The following is a 17,092-nucleotide window of genomic DNA, read 5'->3' as shown; positions in this document are numbered from 1 at the left end:
GAGGGCCTGTGGGGAGGAACCAAGGGGCCTTGGGCAGTGACTCCTTGTCTCGCCTCCCACTTGGAAGTCTCGTGTGTGGGGTGTTCTCAAGAGGGTCTCTGTCACCCTCTTCACTGTAGATGTCTCCAGACTGGGAGAGTTGTGAACCCCAGCCTTTGCCATGGAGAGATCAGATGAAAACCACTCTTAGCACACAGGAAGCATCAGATAGAGGAATCGTGGGCATTCTTTGCATGTCTGCATTATCATGAATGACTTTTTTGGGTGATGTGTTGGCATTTTGACCTAGAAAATATGAACTAATCATTTTGTTTGCTTGTTAATACTTTTTTGGCAAGACATGTTGCTCAGTGTGTAGGCACAAAGTTAGCCACGGATTAGACTAAGAACTTTTCTTTGAGGAAGGAAAATACAGGGGAGAGAAATACAGGAGTGTGCAAAGGTCTGCCAGGAACCACCATGTATTCAGAGAAGCAGTGGGAGTTCACAGAAGACTGGGGAATGGGGTTTGGACAGTCCTTCCCTTCTGCCCGCTTCCCTCCCTCCTTCCTTCCGTTCTCCACCCTCCCTCCCTCCATTTGAAGAGTTGGATAACAGCAGTAACAAACAGAACCTGCATGGTTCTTACACGTGGCCACACTCTGTGTTGAAAGAACATTGACTGTAAATAGGAAGTGTGTAAGTTCTGTGAAGCAGGTGTGGTACAGTGACATCTAATACATGTGTGTCTTCAAGTGTTTGCTTACCCCCCAGCTCCTTTCGAACTGTCCTGTATCTCTACATGAATGCAAACACCGGTGCTGAGTTTTGAACTCCTGTCTCCCCTTCTCTTCACAGCCTATATCAAAGGTGGGTGGATCCTTAGGAAAGCCTGGAAGATTTACAATAAGTGCTATGTGGACATCAACGCCCTGCAGGAGCTGTATCAGAAGAAGCTAACAGAAGAACCCTTATCTTCTGATGCCGCAAACGATAATCACGTAGTGGCTGAAGGGGTGACTGAGGAGTCCCTAAACAGACTGAAAGGTGCTGTCAGCTTTGGATATGGCCTTTTTCACCTTTGCATATCCATGGTGCCCCCAAACCTGCTCAAAATCATCAACCTGCTGGGGTTCCCTGGAGACCGCCTGCAGGGCCTTTCTTCACTGACGTGTGCGAGCGAAAGTAAGGACATGAAGGCCCCTCTAGCTACGTGAGTAGCTACGTTGCACTGCTTCGGTAGATTCTGTAGTGTTGGAAGGAAGGGAGCAGCAGTGAGAACTTTAAAAGGTCGATAAGGATGCTGTTTCTGTCATGCGTTGTCAAGGAGTGTATTCCGTGCCGGTGGTGACATAATCATGTTAGCCGGAGAGCCGGGACACTGTTAAGTCCCCGGAATCCTGTATTTGTTATTTCCTTATCTTTGTGTGCACATGCATGTTTACACACACATATGTATGTGTTTGTATATGGGGGGTACACATGCACAGTACATGGAGACCAAAGAGCAACCTGGGGTGTCATTCTCAGAGACAGGACAGGCTCCTTTGAGGCAGCATCTGTCATTGGCTTAGAGCTGACCAGGTAGTCTAGGCTGACTATGCCAGGGATGCCCCTGCCTGCACCTCCCCAGCACTGAAACTGCAAGCATGTGCTGGCTACCAGGTCCATATTTCTCTGTGGTTCTGGGGATTGAGCTTAGGTTTTCATTCTTGGGAGGTGAGCACTTTCCCAACGAAGCTATTTCGCTTGCAAGTGTAGTTGGTTCTTTTTTACTCTTGGGGTCCCACCATCCAGCTCCCAGATAACCACACGGAAACTTATTGTTACTTATGAATGCCCAGCCTTAACTTGGCTTGTTTCTAGCTAGCTTTTCTGAACTTAAGGTATCCTGCGTCCAGGCTTTTACCTTTCTCTGTTCTCTACACCCTTGCTTATTCTTACTCCATGGCTGGCTGTGTGGCTGGGTTGCTGGCCCCTGGTGTCTTCCCGTCTTTCCTTTCTCGCTCCTCTCTTCTCTTCCTTTCTTCCTTTCTTCTCTCTGACCAGCAGCCCCTTGTATCCTTGCTCCTGCCTTGCTATTGGCCATTCAGCTCTTTATTAGGCCAATCAAGCGTTTTAGGCAGGCACAGTAACACAGCTTCACAATGAAACAAATGCAGCATAAAGGAATGCAGCACATTTGCATCTTTCAGCAGATATTCCACAGCATAAACGAGTGCAACATACCTTCACACACCTTCAACTATGGCCACAGCAGGCCAGTCATGCTCAGTGTTTTAAATGTCCAGCCTCGGTGATTTCCTGAGGAGTTTTGTGCCTTTACCACAGTCTCTCAGATGCACACTTGTGGTTTTACTTGAATTTATAAGATCTAATTTTGTGTGGTTCTGAGACTTTTGTCCTTACAAAGAATATAGGTCTTGTTGGGCAATCTTCCTGGATGATTCCAGTTCATTGGGGTAGCATATGTAGTTTATCGCCTAATATTCCACTAAGTTGAGCCATATTAAAATGAAAATGACTAAAATGTTAAAAATGGATATGATTTTAAAATTTCTTCATGGACTGGAGAGATGAGGGCTCAGCAGTTAAGAGCATTTGTTGCTCTTACAGAGGACTTCAGGTTTTGTTCTCAGCACCCACATGGCAGCTCACACCCTTCTGTGACTCCAGGACCAGGGGATCTGATGCCCTCTCCTGGCCTCTTTGGGTACTACATACATATGATGCACTTAACATGCACACAGGCAAAACACACCCATATACATGAAAAGAAACAAATCTTTAAAATCTCAACCTGGAAAATAACCTCTCTCCTCAGTCTGAGCTGCTCGACAGGTCCTGGGTCCTGTTTCTCTGATGTGACACCATCTTGGCAAAAATTTCTCCCTATTCTGCGATGTCATTCATACAACACCTCAGTGAGATGCAGCTCTACACATTAGCAATGAAGGGGTGAAAGCTATGTAGAAATCATGAAAATGGCTTTGCCCCCGCCTGTCCCAGCCTAGATTGTGCAGACAGTAGCCTTTACTAAGAGTGTTATTAGCGGGCTGGTAACTTGTGACCATGTCTTGCCTACGGCTTAGTATTATTTTGTGTTTATCTCTGAAAAAGGGATTGCAATTAATCCGGCAAATTAATATGTTCTCCATAAGGGGCTTAGATTTACCAGTGCACTAGCTGTGACATTCACGTGAAAATATTTGATGTGCTGGTTAAATGCTTATATATGTTCATCAAAGCAGGTCTCAGTGATTTTACTCTCTGTGTGCCTAGTTTAGTTAACTAACTTGGAGAATTTTAAACAATTTATTTTTTATATTGTTTAACATCTTCAAAGGCTGGGAAAGGGGCCTTTGATTTGTTCTTCTCAGTTGTTTTAATGCTTATTTAAGATCTGTGGCAGTGGATCGTACATTTGGGTCTAGAGCCTGTGACTTGGACCAGGTATATATGTATATATGATGTGTAGGATCTCACCATGTAGCCTTCGCTGTATAAAACAGGCTGGTCTGGAGCACATAGAGATCTGCCTGCCTCTGCCTCCCAAGTGCTGGAATTAAAGGTGTGCGCCACCACAGCTAGCCTGTAGCCTGACTTTTATGAACTCACATTTTTACTTCTACAGACTGTAAAAGCTTTTATTACAAAGAGACAATAAATTGGTGGTGACTGTCTCCAGTTTGTGCACAGGACATTGAGGTACAATCCAGGTGCTTCCATTAGTAACGAAACAACTGGAAGCTTCAAAGAGCCAGGTGCATCTTCTGTATTTTTCTCCTCTTGTCAAATGCATAGGGGACTACTGATTGGCATCTCATGCTCAAGTAGCCATTTTCCAGATACTGGCAAAAGTAAAAATGGGGAAGCATTTTGATTGTGCTTTTTGGAATGTCGCTTAGCAAGATTTCACTGGGAAAGTCCGTCTTGGAAGAGCACATGTTGATTTTTATTTTGAAAACAGAAAGCATGTGAAGGAACCCTTCTCACAGCCTCTCTCTCCCTGCCTCCTTGCAGATTAGCTCTGTTGTGGTACCACACGGTGGTCCGCCCATTCTTTGCCTTGGATGGCAGTGACAGCAAAGCCGGCCTGGACGAAGCTAAGGAGATTCTTCTCAAAAAGGAAGCCGCTTATCCCAACTCCTCCCTCTTCATGTTCTTCAAGGGGCGGATCCAGCGACTAGAGGTAGGCGCTTTCCAGGCCTCTTCAGTGCACTGCTGGCTAGCACACCTCCAGCGTGCCGGACACCGCTGGAGCCCGGGAAATTAGCCGGTTACCTTCTGTTCAGGGGGTGGGGCAAAGCTTCAGGAGAGTCTTCAGGAATGAGAATGATTGGCATATTTAAGTTTAAGGAACAATGGTAGTGTGAAATCATTTAGGTGAAGGACACAAAACAGAACCTTTTCCTCCTCTGAGTTAGTAATGATCTTAGCTAATGGTTGATTTATGCAATGGACGTCAGCTTAGAAATGAACATTGCTTTTTCCATGCATTCATCTGCTCAGTTTCCTTATGTACATGCCAAGGGTTTTCCTCACACGGTCCAGTCCCCTTGTCAAAGCCAGCCCGAGAATAGACACAAAACTGTCACCTTCAGGTCACAGAAAATGAAAACAGGGATCCAAGAGGACTTCTGGTAACTCCATGAGATTTTCTGTACACGAGCCCAGGCTGTGTCTCTGCAAACCCAGACAGTGCCCTGACTGCGTAGGTCCGCTTCTCTGTATCTCTCATATTGTTCAGGAGCATGCGTGTTTGGGGAAAGCTAAGAGGTTGCAGACATGTGAATGAAGGCTGCTCTCGCTGCAGGAACCACCCATTTTCTTACCAGTATTTGTCAATAAACCAACTGGAGGCTGTAACACTCTCTGCTCCCCAGCCAGGGGCCCCTCCAACCCCGTAGGGTGGTGGGGGTGTCTGCTGAGCATTGCGTTCTGAGCGCAAGGCAGGTTTGGTTTTCTCCATTCTCCTCTCATTTAGGATTGGTTCTGGCGGTGTATAGTGTCATGCAGAAAGCATCCAGAATCTGTTCTCTTGCAGTGGTTCACGCAATGGCTCCTAACCTGAACACTATAAAACAGCCCTCTAACCCTGGTTCTCGCTGTACTGAAGATACTGGGCTTTGCAGTTTTGTTATTTTACTCTGTGTGTGTGTGTGTGTGTGTGTGTGCATGCTCATACTAGCGTTCACATGCATGTGCGCATGATGGAGGGCACATGTGCTGTGACATGCATGAGGAAGTCAGAGGACATTCTCGAATCAGTTCTCTCCTCCTCTCTCTGCCTGCTGAGACCACCTCCGGGCCCCAGACTTTGTCTTCCTGTTTGGCTCTGCTGCTGTGAGAAATCTTGAAGCAGCACTGGGGATTGAATCCAGGGCCTTGCACATGCTAAACGAGTCAGCCCTAGCTCACTCTGTAAGTTTAATTCTCCGAGCCCTGCTCTAGATAAAATGCTTTAGGGATTACCACGTAACTAGCCCAGGTCGGCTTGGAACTCACTGCACAGCCCAGGCTGGTCCTCAGTTCACTTTAGTCTTCTTGCCTTGGCTCCCTAAGTGTTGGGATCATAGACCATCGATGTGCCATTGTGCCAAGATTTGAGGCACAATTGATAATTTATTTGGAAGCACAGTAGAAATACCCACACACTTAAGCATGTAGCCAAGTTAGTTTTTATTTCAATATCTTGAAACATTTTGTTTGTACTCAAGCTTGTGAGCTTGGGGTTAGAGTTCTCCTTCTTTCTCTTGCTCTTAAAATGCAGTTCTGACTTGTGATGGTTTGGCTGTGAATGGCCCCATAGGCTCATGTACTTTAATATATGGTCCCAGTGAGGAAAACTGTTTGGGAAAAACTAGGAGGTGTGTCACTGGCGGCAAGTCGTGAGATTTTGAGACTGGTACCACTCCCAGTTAGCATTCTGCCTCAAGATGTGAGTTCTCAGCTGCCCCTGCTGCCATGCCTGCGCTCCGCCCGCGCCCCGCCTGCGCCCTGCCATCATGGACTCCAGCCCTCTGAAGCTGCAAGCTTGGTTAAGTACTTTCTTTTGTAAGTTGTCTTGGTCTTGGGGTTTTGTCACAGAAATAGAAAAGAAGTAACTGAGATGTGAGTGCCTGTGCAGGACTGTTTGCTAGTGTTCTTTTCTTTCAGATCAGGGACGGGAACCTAGGTGTAGGGAGAGAGTTTCGGTTCCTCTGTTCCCTTCAGTTTCTGCAGGAAAAAATGAGATTGAAAAAGGAAACAGAAAATTTTAAATCAAGTATGTCTTTTCAAGTATAACTTTTGAGATGAAATCCATGTACAGGACGAGTTCCTGTGATGGATTCTCTGAACTGAACCTCGAGCCTCCCACACGCTGCAAGGGCTCTGCCGTGAGCTCTTTCCAGCCTGACACCTTTGAGTAGCTTGGATTATCACAGCACAGGCTGAAAATTCCTAACTCCAAAATCCAAAATCTAAACATTGCAAAACTTGAAACATTCTGAGTGTCACCATGAGACTATGAACGGAGAACGCGGCGCTTGACCCCATGTGGTGGGTCACACTGGAACCCAGGTACACTGTAGTGATACATAGCCATCTTCAGGGGGCTGGTGAGAAGGTGTCTGCAGAGGACCTGAGTAAGTCCCTGCATGGAGGGCAGACTTACAGCCTCTGTAACTCCAGCTCCAGCTGTGACAACCCCTTCTGGCTTCCCCAGACACCCACACACATGCACACATGCATACATATGAATAAAAAATCTTAAAGGTCTTAATTATTAGTACAGTTAGTCTTTGAATATAATTATGGTACAAGTGAAACAGAAAAAAACTTTGTATCTGGATGTGGGTCCTATCCCCACTATACCCTTTGTACATATATGCAAATATGCACACACGTGAAACAGGGAGCTGAGATCCCAGCATGCCCTGGACATCTGCGCTCTGTCCCTGAGATGCGGAGGCAGCTGCTTTACCTATTGTGTCTAGAGCTGGAAGAGGACTCACCTTGAAGTTTCCCATTAATTTCCATTCAGTTAAACCCACAGTAGTTAAGTATTAAAACCATTAAGATACAATGAGAATTTTCCTCGATTATTTTTTAGGTTCAGTTTAATATTTTTAATTTTGTGTGTGTGCATGCACATGAGTGCTAGTGCCCGTGGAAGCTGGAGACCTGAGAGCTCCTGAAGCCACCGTTCGAGGAGCTTGTGTCCTCTGAGAGCAGGATGCATGCTTTAACCCCTCAGCCGGCTCTAGCACCGTGGTTATTTTTAAAGTATTAGGTACAGTCTACATTTTAATAAACTATATTTATGGTTCTTTAATCTTTTTTTTCCCTTTAAACAATACCGATTTGTACATTTTTCCTCTTGTTTGGTAGTAACGATCAGCTTTGTATGTTACACACATATATGTATTTGGTTCTGTGTGTGCTTTCATATTTTGTGTCTTCATAGTGTCTATGCTATGGTGACTTTTTCGTATTTATCTCTAAATAAATGCCCAACTATTCGTGTGCACTAAGTAGCTTTCTATAAGTTTAAGCAGATACCCTGTGAAGAGTAGCTGTCAGGCTAACACTGCACGGGCTCTTGCTTTGAAAGCATCCCCGGAACTCTTGCTCACACTTGTGAAAGTCGTGTGTTTAGTGTTGCTAGTGGAAGTCCTGTGAAGCACGATTGATAAAAGCTCAGAGAGAGAAATTGGGGTTCAGCCTGGAGACCCGAACAGTAAATTAGCCACTGGCTCTTACCCGACCTCAGTCTGAAGTGGCGATCCTGCCACTTCATTCTGAGATTCATTCCAGGAATCTCAGAATGAGACTGTGTTTGATAGCCGTTTCCTCTCGTTTTATAATCCTCTCTAGGGCTGGGATTAAAGATGTGCGCCACTGTGATTAAAGGCATGCACCACCCAGTTTCTATGGCAAACTAGGGTGGTCACTGGGATTAAAGGTGTGTGTCACTACTGCCTGGTCTGTAAGGCTGACCAGTGGGGCTGTTTTACTCTCAGATCTTCAGGCAAGCTTTATTTATTAAAATACAATTGAAATGCCATTACAGTCCTGGTCTAGCCCAGGGTTGACCTGCTGCACAGAGTAGTTAAGCCATCAAGAGGAGTCCTTGCATGTTGGGAAGGGAAGCTGCTGGTCACCAGCCTCCTCCTTTCTTACAAGCCCGTGTCTGAAGGAGATACACAATGACCGCCTTTGCAGGGTCCTTCGTGTCCCTGGAAGGTCTGCTCCGGGATCCCCCGAAGAGGCAAAATCAGTGAGTGCTCAAATCCTTTCTATAAAATGCCAGAAGATTTGCATGTGTTTGCGCAGTCTCCATACATTTTAGGCTCTAGTGTAGCTACAGTACCCCATGAGACACAGTGCAGTGTGAACGCTAACTAAATGGCTGTTTCACTGTTTTGTTTAAGAGAAGAGTGTGGACAGGTACAAATTAAAATATGTGAATCTGAGTTTGAATCTGCAGGTAGGGGACCCCGCAGTGCAGAACCCGTGAATACAGTCTGTGTTGAGATTTTAATATGCTATTAAAGAGTTTCATTTCTTTGGAGTTAAATCTTTGCTTCAAAGATGTGATAGTAAAGAACTGAATGAAATAGATGTGAATGAGACAAAATGCAAATGCATTTAAATGAAGCTCTGTGCTGTGACCAGAAGACCCAGGATGAGAGCACAGGAGACCCCGCTAAAGCTGTGCCTAACAGGCCCTTCACTGAAGCATGAGGACAGTGGAGGCTTCTAGGGCCAAACAGTCATATGGGAGAAGTTTCAATGAGCTTTGTCTCCTTCTTTAGACATATTCGTGTTTAGTGTGTGTGTGTCTGTGGTGTGTGTGTGTGTCTGTCTGTCTGTCTGTCTGTGGTGTGTGTGTGTGTGTGTGTGTGTTGCCTGCATGTGTCTGAGCACCACATGCATGCAGTGCTCCAGAAGGCCAGAAGAGAACCTCAGAACCCTTGGAACCAGAGTTCCAGATGGTTGTGAGCAGCCATGTGGGAGCTGAGAAGCAGGGTCCTTTGGAAAAGCCGCCAATGCTGAGCCATCTCTCCAGCCCCATAGACTTTATCTTTTATGTCTGCACATGTATGTGTCACAAACATATATGACTTACATGTAAACAGAATGTCAGTCTGTTTGAATTGTCAGTAAGCCTCATATGTTCAGGCTGTGTCTGACTGTCACGCATTGAGTCAGGCAGTTCATGTTTCAGTAGAGATGGTGTCTGCTACCAGTTGAAATCAGGGAGTTCACGACCCTCTGTAACTCCAGTTCCAGGGGATTCTGTGTCCTCATCTGGGCTTCACAGACATTGCATTACGTGTGTGTGTGTGTGTGTGTGTGTGTGTGTGTGTGTGTGTGTGCGCGCACACAATGAATGAACACAAATGAACAAACATTTGAAATGATGAGATAGACATATAGATGTGACCCTGCTTCTGGAACCTTCCTGTACAGTTGTGAGGACAGTGTTGGGATCAGCTTGTTGGTTGGTTTCTTGTAAGAGGAAGTGGCCTGCCAGAGCCCTTCCTGCCGAGCAAGGCACAGCGAGGGGCGCCATCCCTCCGTGCTGTCTGCAGGGACTCCTTTGATTGCTGACCTTTACTTCATGATACCTGGTGTCCCAGTCCTTCCTGGAGGGTGAGGGCCCTGCTCACATGTGGTCTCTGAAGCTCTGCACAGAAGGATCTCTTCATACACCGACCACCTTGTGTGATCCCTGCGGTTTCCGCCCCTTTCGCTGCCCCATTCATTGTTGCAGGTGTCCTCACCAGGGACATGTCCTGATTGACTGCAGTTGTCAACTTGGCGCAGCCTAGAAGGAAAACCTCCATTGAGGAATTCCCAAGATCAGATTGGCCTGTGTCCATATCTGGGCCTGGGGAGGGAGCCTTGACTGTTCATTGATGTGGGAAGGCCCAGCCCACCAGGAGAGGCACAGTCCCCGAGAAGGTGGTCCTGGGCTGGATGGTAAGGCTAGTTAAGTGTGAGCCTGTCAGTCAGCCATGGTTGGACTTCAGGTTCCCGCTCGCGTTTCTGTCCTGACTCTCCTTATTGATGGACTGTGGTCTGCAAGTAGAAGTCAAATAACCCCTGTCCTCCTGGGCTGCTTCTGGTCAGAGTGCTTTATCACAGCCGCAGAAGAAAACTGGGGCATGAAGGGACTTTTAAAGCTGGCTGCAATGCTTTCACGGCACACCTTTGTTTAATTACATTGGTCGTCTAGGAGATGACAGCCCTGTGCTGTTGTTTAGCCTGTACCTCCTGATTGTGTCAGGGATCCTGTGGTGACTCATTCATCAGGTAAAGAGATCTGCAGAGGTTGTTGGAGCAGGGGCCAGGACAGAGGGACCACATTCTGTATGATCTGTGAACTCCATCATCAGAACCGCTTGTTGAGGGGTAACCTGTGCCTCGCGTGTGAACCGCATGCCTCGTATGTGATGGAATGTTGCTGTTTGTAGGATTAGAGGCAATGCAGGAAGAGAGCGAATTCCCTTAAGTATGATTAATTGTTGTCTTCTTTCCCTCCAGCCCCCACACACTTCTCAGTTACCTTAAAGACCCACCAAAAAAACAGGGTTGCTATTTATTCTTAGAAGTACAGGAACCATTACTGATTTCATCTGGTGTGGGGGAGATGGAAGCTACATCTGTCCTTGCATCCCAGTTAGATGAAGCCATACTGTACGGCATAACGAAAGTGAACTCACTGACGAGAAGATAATAGCAACGCACTGTACGGGCGGTTTGTGTGTCCACTGGACACAAGCTGGAGTCATCAGAGGAAGGAGCCTCGGTTGAGGAAATGCCGCCCTGATATCCAGCTGTAAGGCATTTTCTCAATTAGTGATCATTGGGGGAGGGCCCAGCTCATGGTGGGTGGTGCCATCCCTGGGCTGGTGTCCTGGGTTCTATAAGAAAAGAGGTTAAGCAAGTCAGTAAGCAGCGCCCCTCCATGGCCTCTGCATCAGCTCCTCTCTGGGATCCTGCCCTGTGTGAGCTCCTGTCCTGACGTCCTTCAGTGATGAACAGGAATGCTGCAGTGTGAGCCTAAGAAACCCTTTCCTCCCCAACTTGCTCTTTGGTCACGGCGTTTCGTCACAGTGACAGAAATGCTAACTACACCACCTCGTTGTTTGTAAACGGAACCGTGCGTTTGCCCTCGCCACCCTGGCTGGACAAGCTCATGAGTGTGTTCGAGAGGACGAGCCTTCTGTTCACTCTACCCACTGTAGGCCTAGAGAGGCGGCCACATGTATGCCCTTGACCGCAATCTTGCCGTATAACTAAGTGCCGAGTCACATGTAAGCTGGAACCCCATGCAATTTTGTGCATAGAGACAGACAGTACACAGTTATTCTATGACAGCAATATCCCACTCTGTTGTTTGTGTGTGTGTGGGGGGGGGGTACCAGGGAATGCATGCACACATGTGTACACGTGTATATGGAGGCCAGAGGTTGGTGTTGGCTGTTTTCCTCAATTACCACCTTATGTTTTGAAACAGGGCCTCTTGCTGAGCCTGGAGCTCAAAGACTGAACGGGGCTGGCTGGTCAGGGAGCCTCCAGGGTCCTCTTGTCTCTACCTCCCTGCACTTAGAGTCTAGGCTTGGGCAACCGTACCCAGCTTTACCCAGGTGCCGAGATTGAACTCAGACCCTTCTGGTTCTGTGACAAGCACATCAGACTCAGCTAAGTTCCCAAGTCCCCTCCCTGACCCTGTGGTTGTATGTCCACGTCTCTTATGCCCCTAGTGATGCAGGGTGGAGCGGTTTAAACATAGTATGTAGAGGTTGCAGACGAGCCATCACAGGGCAGGCACATGGTAGAAGATCCAGTATTGTTGGGGTGGCAGTGCTCTTTGAGTTGCCATCAAACCCCTGTCAAACTTCTAGTGCAGCTTGGGTACCTGGGATGTTGCTCAGCGGTGGGGCACTTGCCTGGCCTGTGTGCAAGGCCCTGGGCTCCATCCACTCCAGTGCACAAACAAACCAGCAATGCCCTTGCAGAGGTGGGCACGATGACCTAATCTTAAGGGACCCAGGATAGCCAGAACAGTCTGGAAAAAGAAAGCAAAGTTGGAAAGCACACGGCAGAGTACTCTAGATGGGGCGGCACTGGCGGAAGAATAAGCGTAAGGGTCAGTGATAAAGAAGCCCCCATTTATGGTCATTCGACTCTCAACAAGGGCACCAAGATCAATCAGTGGCCAAAAAAAAAAAAAAAAATGTCTTCAGCGAATGGTGCTGGAACAACTAAGCACACACATGAAAGAGTGTCACTCAACAGCTGTTTCATCTGTAAAATTCCTCGCAGTCAGGCAGGAGCTGTAAATGTAGAACCTGGAATCACAGAACTCTTAGCTAACATATGACCTGGAGAATACAGAGACGGAAGAAAGCAGGTGGCTTGACCACATGGCAGTGAACACCGGTGTTACAGTGACTGAGAACGCCAAGTCTAGACTTGGAAAAGAACTTTGTAAACCATGTCTTTAATGAAAGACCAGTGTCCTGAAATAGTATGCAAGTGTAGCAATAAAAAGAAAAATTACCCAGTTTGAAGTTACTACGTAACTCAGCCGTCCTCCTTGGAGTACACCCAGAGGCTGCTAGCGGTGGCCTTCAGCAAAGCCTCCATGCTGGCCACTGCTGGTCCATAGTAGACGCCAGTTATTTGTCGCTGTACAAAGGGCTGATAAGCTTATGAAAAGACACTTGGTGTTGAAAGTCATTTAAAACCACCTCATTCCAGTGACAGGTGGAACGTCACAGCCACCTGGCTACGTGTGACAGCCAGAAGCAAATGTTCCCGTGACTGGGGACACCAGCGCTCTCGTTCATTGCTGCTGGGAAGGTAAAGTGGGGCACACTTCAGCGTGGCCTCAAAGTGCTAAGCATCCACTTGCTGGCCGACTCAGCGGTTCTCCTTGGAGTGTATAAATGAAAACAGAGATTTCACAGCGTTTGTTCTTCATAATAGTAAAAAGTAAAGCAAAGCCAGTGTCCCTCGGCAGGTGGAAGAACAAACAATATGTGATATATCCATATAGTGGCTATAACCCACCATATAAAAGGAAGGAAGTCTGAACCCGCACATGCCACCAGCCATACATGCTAGAAGAGAGCTAGACATAAGCCCCGTGCAATTTTCTGATTCATTTGTATTAAGTCTCGGACCGGACAAAAGTGTAGAGAGAGAATAGGCAGTGATTTGCTTAGATGTGGAGGAAGCCTGTCGAGGAGATGGAGTCGCTGATAATCAAGGCTTGTTTGAGGATGAGAGAATGATTGTACCTGCGAATATGCAGGGCCCTTTGCCAGACGCGTTAGGACATCCTCCCAGAGTGCCTCACTTCTAGGGACCTTTATGAGGCTACATTCCTGATGATGGCTTCCGTCTCTTTCTTTCACGCATCTCTCTTCTTGTTTGGTCTTTTCTACCTGCATTTGACTTTCAGTCTTTCTGAGCACCATGACTGAGTTCATAAACATTCCTTTGTTTCCTGAGGAAATTCTTAACATTGTTCTGTTATTTTTAATTCTTTCATGTCGTCTTTTTCATGAACACTTTTCAGTGTTCTGCTTTTTTCTCCCGTACAAATTCTTTTTCTACATCATGTTGAAAACATCCTGGCGTAGTGGAGAAAATGCCAATTGGGAGCATTTCTACAGGGACTTGGGGACTGGGGTGGTGTGGTTTAGTGGTATGGTGTCTGGCTAGAGTGCACAAGGCTCTGGCTTCAGCATCTAATACTCTTCCACTTTTGGGCCTTGCCTAGATTTTTAAAAAGTATTATTACTGTTGTTGTTTGAGAGAGAAGGTGTGTGTGTGTGTGTGTGTGTGTGTGTGTGTGTGTGTGTGAGAGAGAGAGAGAGAGAGAGAGAGAGAGAGAGAGAGAGAGAGAGCGCACCTGCCATAGTGTGCCAGTGGAGGCCAGAGGATACCATGGTAGACTTGGTTCTTTCCTTCCACCATTATGTGGGGTCAAACTGACGTCATCAACCTTGCAAGGCAAGTGCCCTTAGCCGCTGAGCCACCTCGCTGACTCCTGGTCTCAAGTTGTGACCCGTGTGCTGTCTACATAAAGAGGGCGGCTCCTGCTGTTGTCAGCCTTTGGTGTTGTCACTCAGGCGAGCCGAAGCATTGGGTCCTTGGTGACTCATCTGCACTCTTCAGTGTCCCTCCTACTTCAGCTGAGTTGTGAGTCCCAGGAAGAAGCAGTTTCTGTCACACACGTTCCCCAAATCACATGATTCACTATTGGGAGAACAAGAGAATCCTGTAAGAGATGCCCACTTCAAGTCTGCTTCTGTTAGTGGAGGATCTGGTGACTTCTTTCCAAGGGGTTCATCTCACCGTGTACAGACTGCAGAACTGACTGCTATAGCCATTCTCCAGACATGTTCAGGTACCTAGAGCCTTTGACGTCATAGGCCTGCTGAGGGGCTGAGGGATGTCACAAAAAGTAGGAAAAGCCCCTGTCTACGAGCAATATGAATATGTGGCAGGCTCAGCCAGACAGAAAGTCAGAGACAGAGACAAGTGGATGGGCAGTGATTATGGGGATGGGTGAGACTAGGGCCCAGGATTTCAGGGAGGTTGGACCCTGAGGATGGGAGCTGGAGACTGTGACACTGCCAGTTTCAGTGACCCAGCCTCTTAAGGCCACCTGGCCTCAGCAAAGCCTTCCTGTGGCCCCACTGCCACACTGAGAGTGTTTGTATCTGTCCGGGCACAGAGGGAAGACAGTCATGGTGGCTTTCCTGATGCTATGATTGGCACCAGCTGCTGGTCAGCTTCTGACCATGCTTTAGCATCCTCGTTCCCAGCATTCTGCTTCACTCGAGAGTGCGGCAGGATGCAGAAGTCCTAAGAAGCAGCTGAGACTCTGCTGTGCATTCACACGCTGCAGACAGCAGTGCTGTCTGTAATTGGTGGCTGGAGATGCACGTCTCATGAACCGTCGCATATAGTAGGCTTCAGGAGTCCCCTGAAGGACTTGGTGACTCCACACCGTCCCTGTAGCGTAGACTTCTGTCATTTCCTAACCTGCTGTCCCTGTGTGATCGGCATTAGCAGCACGGGTGTCCCTGCTCTGTGGCACAAACGGCGGCAGCCACATCTCTTCATATCTGCCCAGCCTCTTCGATGTCTTAACCCTGTTTGCGTTGGGTAGTGACTTCCATATGTAGAATCTCTGAGGAATGTGGCTGTTCTCTGTCTCCTCTGTGACTACAGTAGTTTCCTACTGACCCCTCCATACCTTTCTTGCCTTATAGTCTGTTCTTAACACGCCTGCCTCTATAACCCATATGAAACACTCATTGTTTCAAACCTAGATTCTGGGCCAGGAATCAGCTCGGTGACGAGAGACACTCTGCTCAGAGTACTGGATTTGGTTCCCAGAACTCATGTCCATGACTCAGCTGTGGTTCCAGCACCGGCAGATCCGTGCCTTCCTGTGGTTTCTGCCCACACCTGCACACCTCCACACCTGCATACCTCCACACCTGCACACCTCCACACATGCACACACCATACACACCTGCACACCTCCACACATGCACACACCATACACACCTGCACACCTCCACACATGCACACACCATACACACCTGCACACCTCCACACATGCACACACCATACACACCTGCACACCTCCACACATGCACACACCATACACACCTGCACACCTCCACACATGCACACACCATACACACCTGCACACCTCCACACATGCACACACCATACACACCTGCACACCTCCACACATGCACACACCATACACAGGCACAAGTACGTACATATACTTACAAACTAAAGTCAGCGCCAGGCATGGTGGCTGGCCTGCAACTCACAGAGATCCCCCTGTCTATACCTCCCAAGAGCTGGGATTCAAGGTATTCACCATACCCAGCTGGATTTTTAAATGCTGTATTGTAAACTTTAGGGCTTATTGAGAAAAATCACTCAGCTTTAGATCTTTCCCTAGTGTTTCCTGTCTTAGGGAAATAATTCATAAAGCCATTTTTTTAAGCAAGGCTACCCAATCTGAATTTTTTTCAAAGCCAAAGAAAGTATCAGCAAATTAAAAATTGAAGATATATTTCCCCTTTGGTAAAAATGGCATCGATAGAACCCTGCAACAAGCCATTTCTGTTGGTGCAGCTTGGTAACGTCATCATCAGAGTCAGGATAAAGAGGCATGAGCCAGGGCTCTGCTGGATCGCCACATTTAACTGATGCTTTTAGTCAATGAACAAACTAACATGTTGTCCTAAGACTTGACCGTCTCCATGGATGAGCCAAGGGAGAACCATGGCAAGTTCTGAGAACTTGAGGTCAGAGAAATAGCTCAATGGTAGGTCCCTTGCCTGGTATTTCAAGAACGTGCTATGAAACCCCCTTGAGAGCATAACAGTGGCAGATGCAAGCTCAAGCTGCTGAAGTCTAGAGTGTTCTGCACAGACCAGGTAAGGAAATGCCAGGAACACACCGCTAAGAAGGCAGCGGCTTGAGTACCTGGAAGACATGCTCGGTCCATAGGCACCGCGCAATGGCTGCCAGTTACGCTGATTTCAGTTTGGTAATGGCCATACTCCAGCTAGCTTGGTGCGGCCTTGCCCTGTTTTGTTTATGACTCCCTTGGAGAACAGGATCGGCAGCCCTTTTGTTTGCTTGCTTGCTTGTTTTTGGATTGCTAGTGAAGGCCTCCTCCAATATTTGTCTCAGGAGTTTTGTTGTTACTGGTTTTGGTTTTTTTGTTTGTTTGTTTGTTTGTTTTAAAGATGTGATCGCATGTAGTCCAGGCTGGCTTCAAACTCCCTGTAGAACTGAGTATGACCTTGAATTTAGGATTCTCTTGCCTAAGAATTACAGATATGCACCGTCATAACTGGGACTTGAAGTCAGGTCTTCATGTTTGGCAAGCAGACGGTTCCATGGGCTACACCTCAGTGAAAAATTTTTACATAATTTGTTAGTGTATAATTTGCCAAAAAAAAGCCAGTGTCCTACTGGAAAGAGGGTTTAGTGGTTAAGAGCACTTACTCTAAATGGAACTCAGAGTAGAAAAGTAACCTGGTAGGTGGGAGCCAAGGGATAC

At 47.2% G+C, this 17,092-nt stretch overlaps 1 protein-coding gene across 3 annotated transcripts in view; it reads left to right on the top strand.

Annotated features, from left to right (window-relative positions):
- The window catches only part of Ttc39c (tetratricopeptide repeat domain 39C), an 86,602-nt gene that overhangs the window by 52,820 nt on the left and 16,690 nt on the right, over nucleotides 1–17,092 (top strand). For all 3 annotated transcript variants that reach the window (XM_038330693.1, XM_038330692.1, XM_038330694.1), the window contains exons 5-6: nucleotides 838–1,192; nucleotides 4,003–4,171. In XM_038330693.1, coding sequence (XP_038186621.1) covers nucleotides 838–1,192; nucleotides 4,003–4,171 — 524 coding nt within the window. The remainder of the gene's footprint in view (nucleotides 1–837; nucleotides 1,193–4,002; nucleotides 4,172–17,092) is intronic.

Source organism: Arvicola amphibius, chromosome 5 (genome assembly GCF_903992535.2).
Source record: "Arvicola amphibius chromosome 5, mArvAmp1.2, whole genome shotgun sequence".
NCBI lineage: Eukaryota > Metazoa > Chordata > Mammalia > Rodentia > Cricetidae > Arvicola > Arvicola amphibius.
The sequence above is the reverse complement of the archived record's forward strand: the minus strand, read 5'-3'. Positions and strand labels throughout refer to the sequence as shown.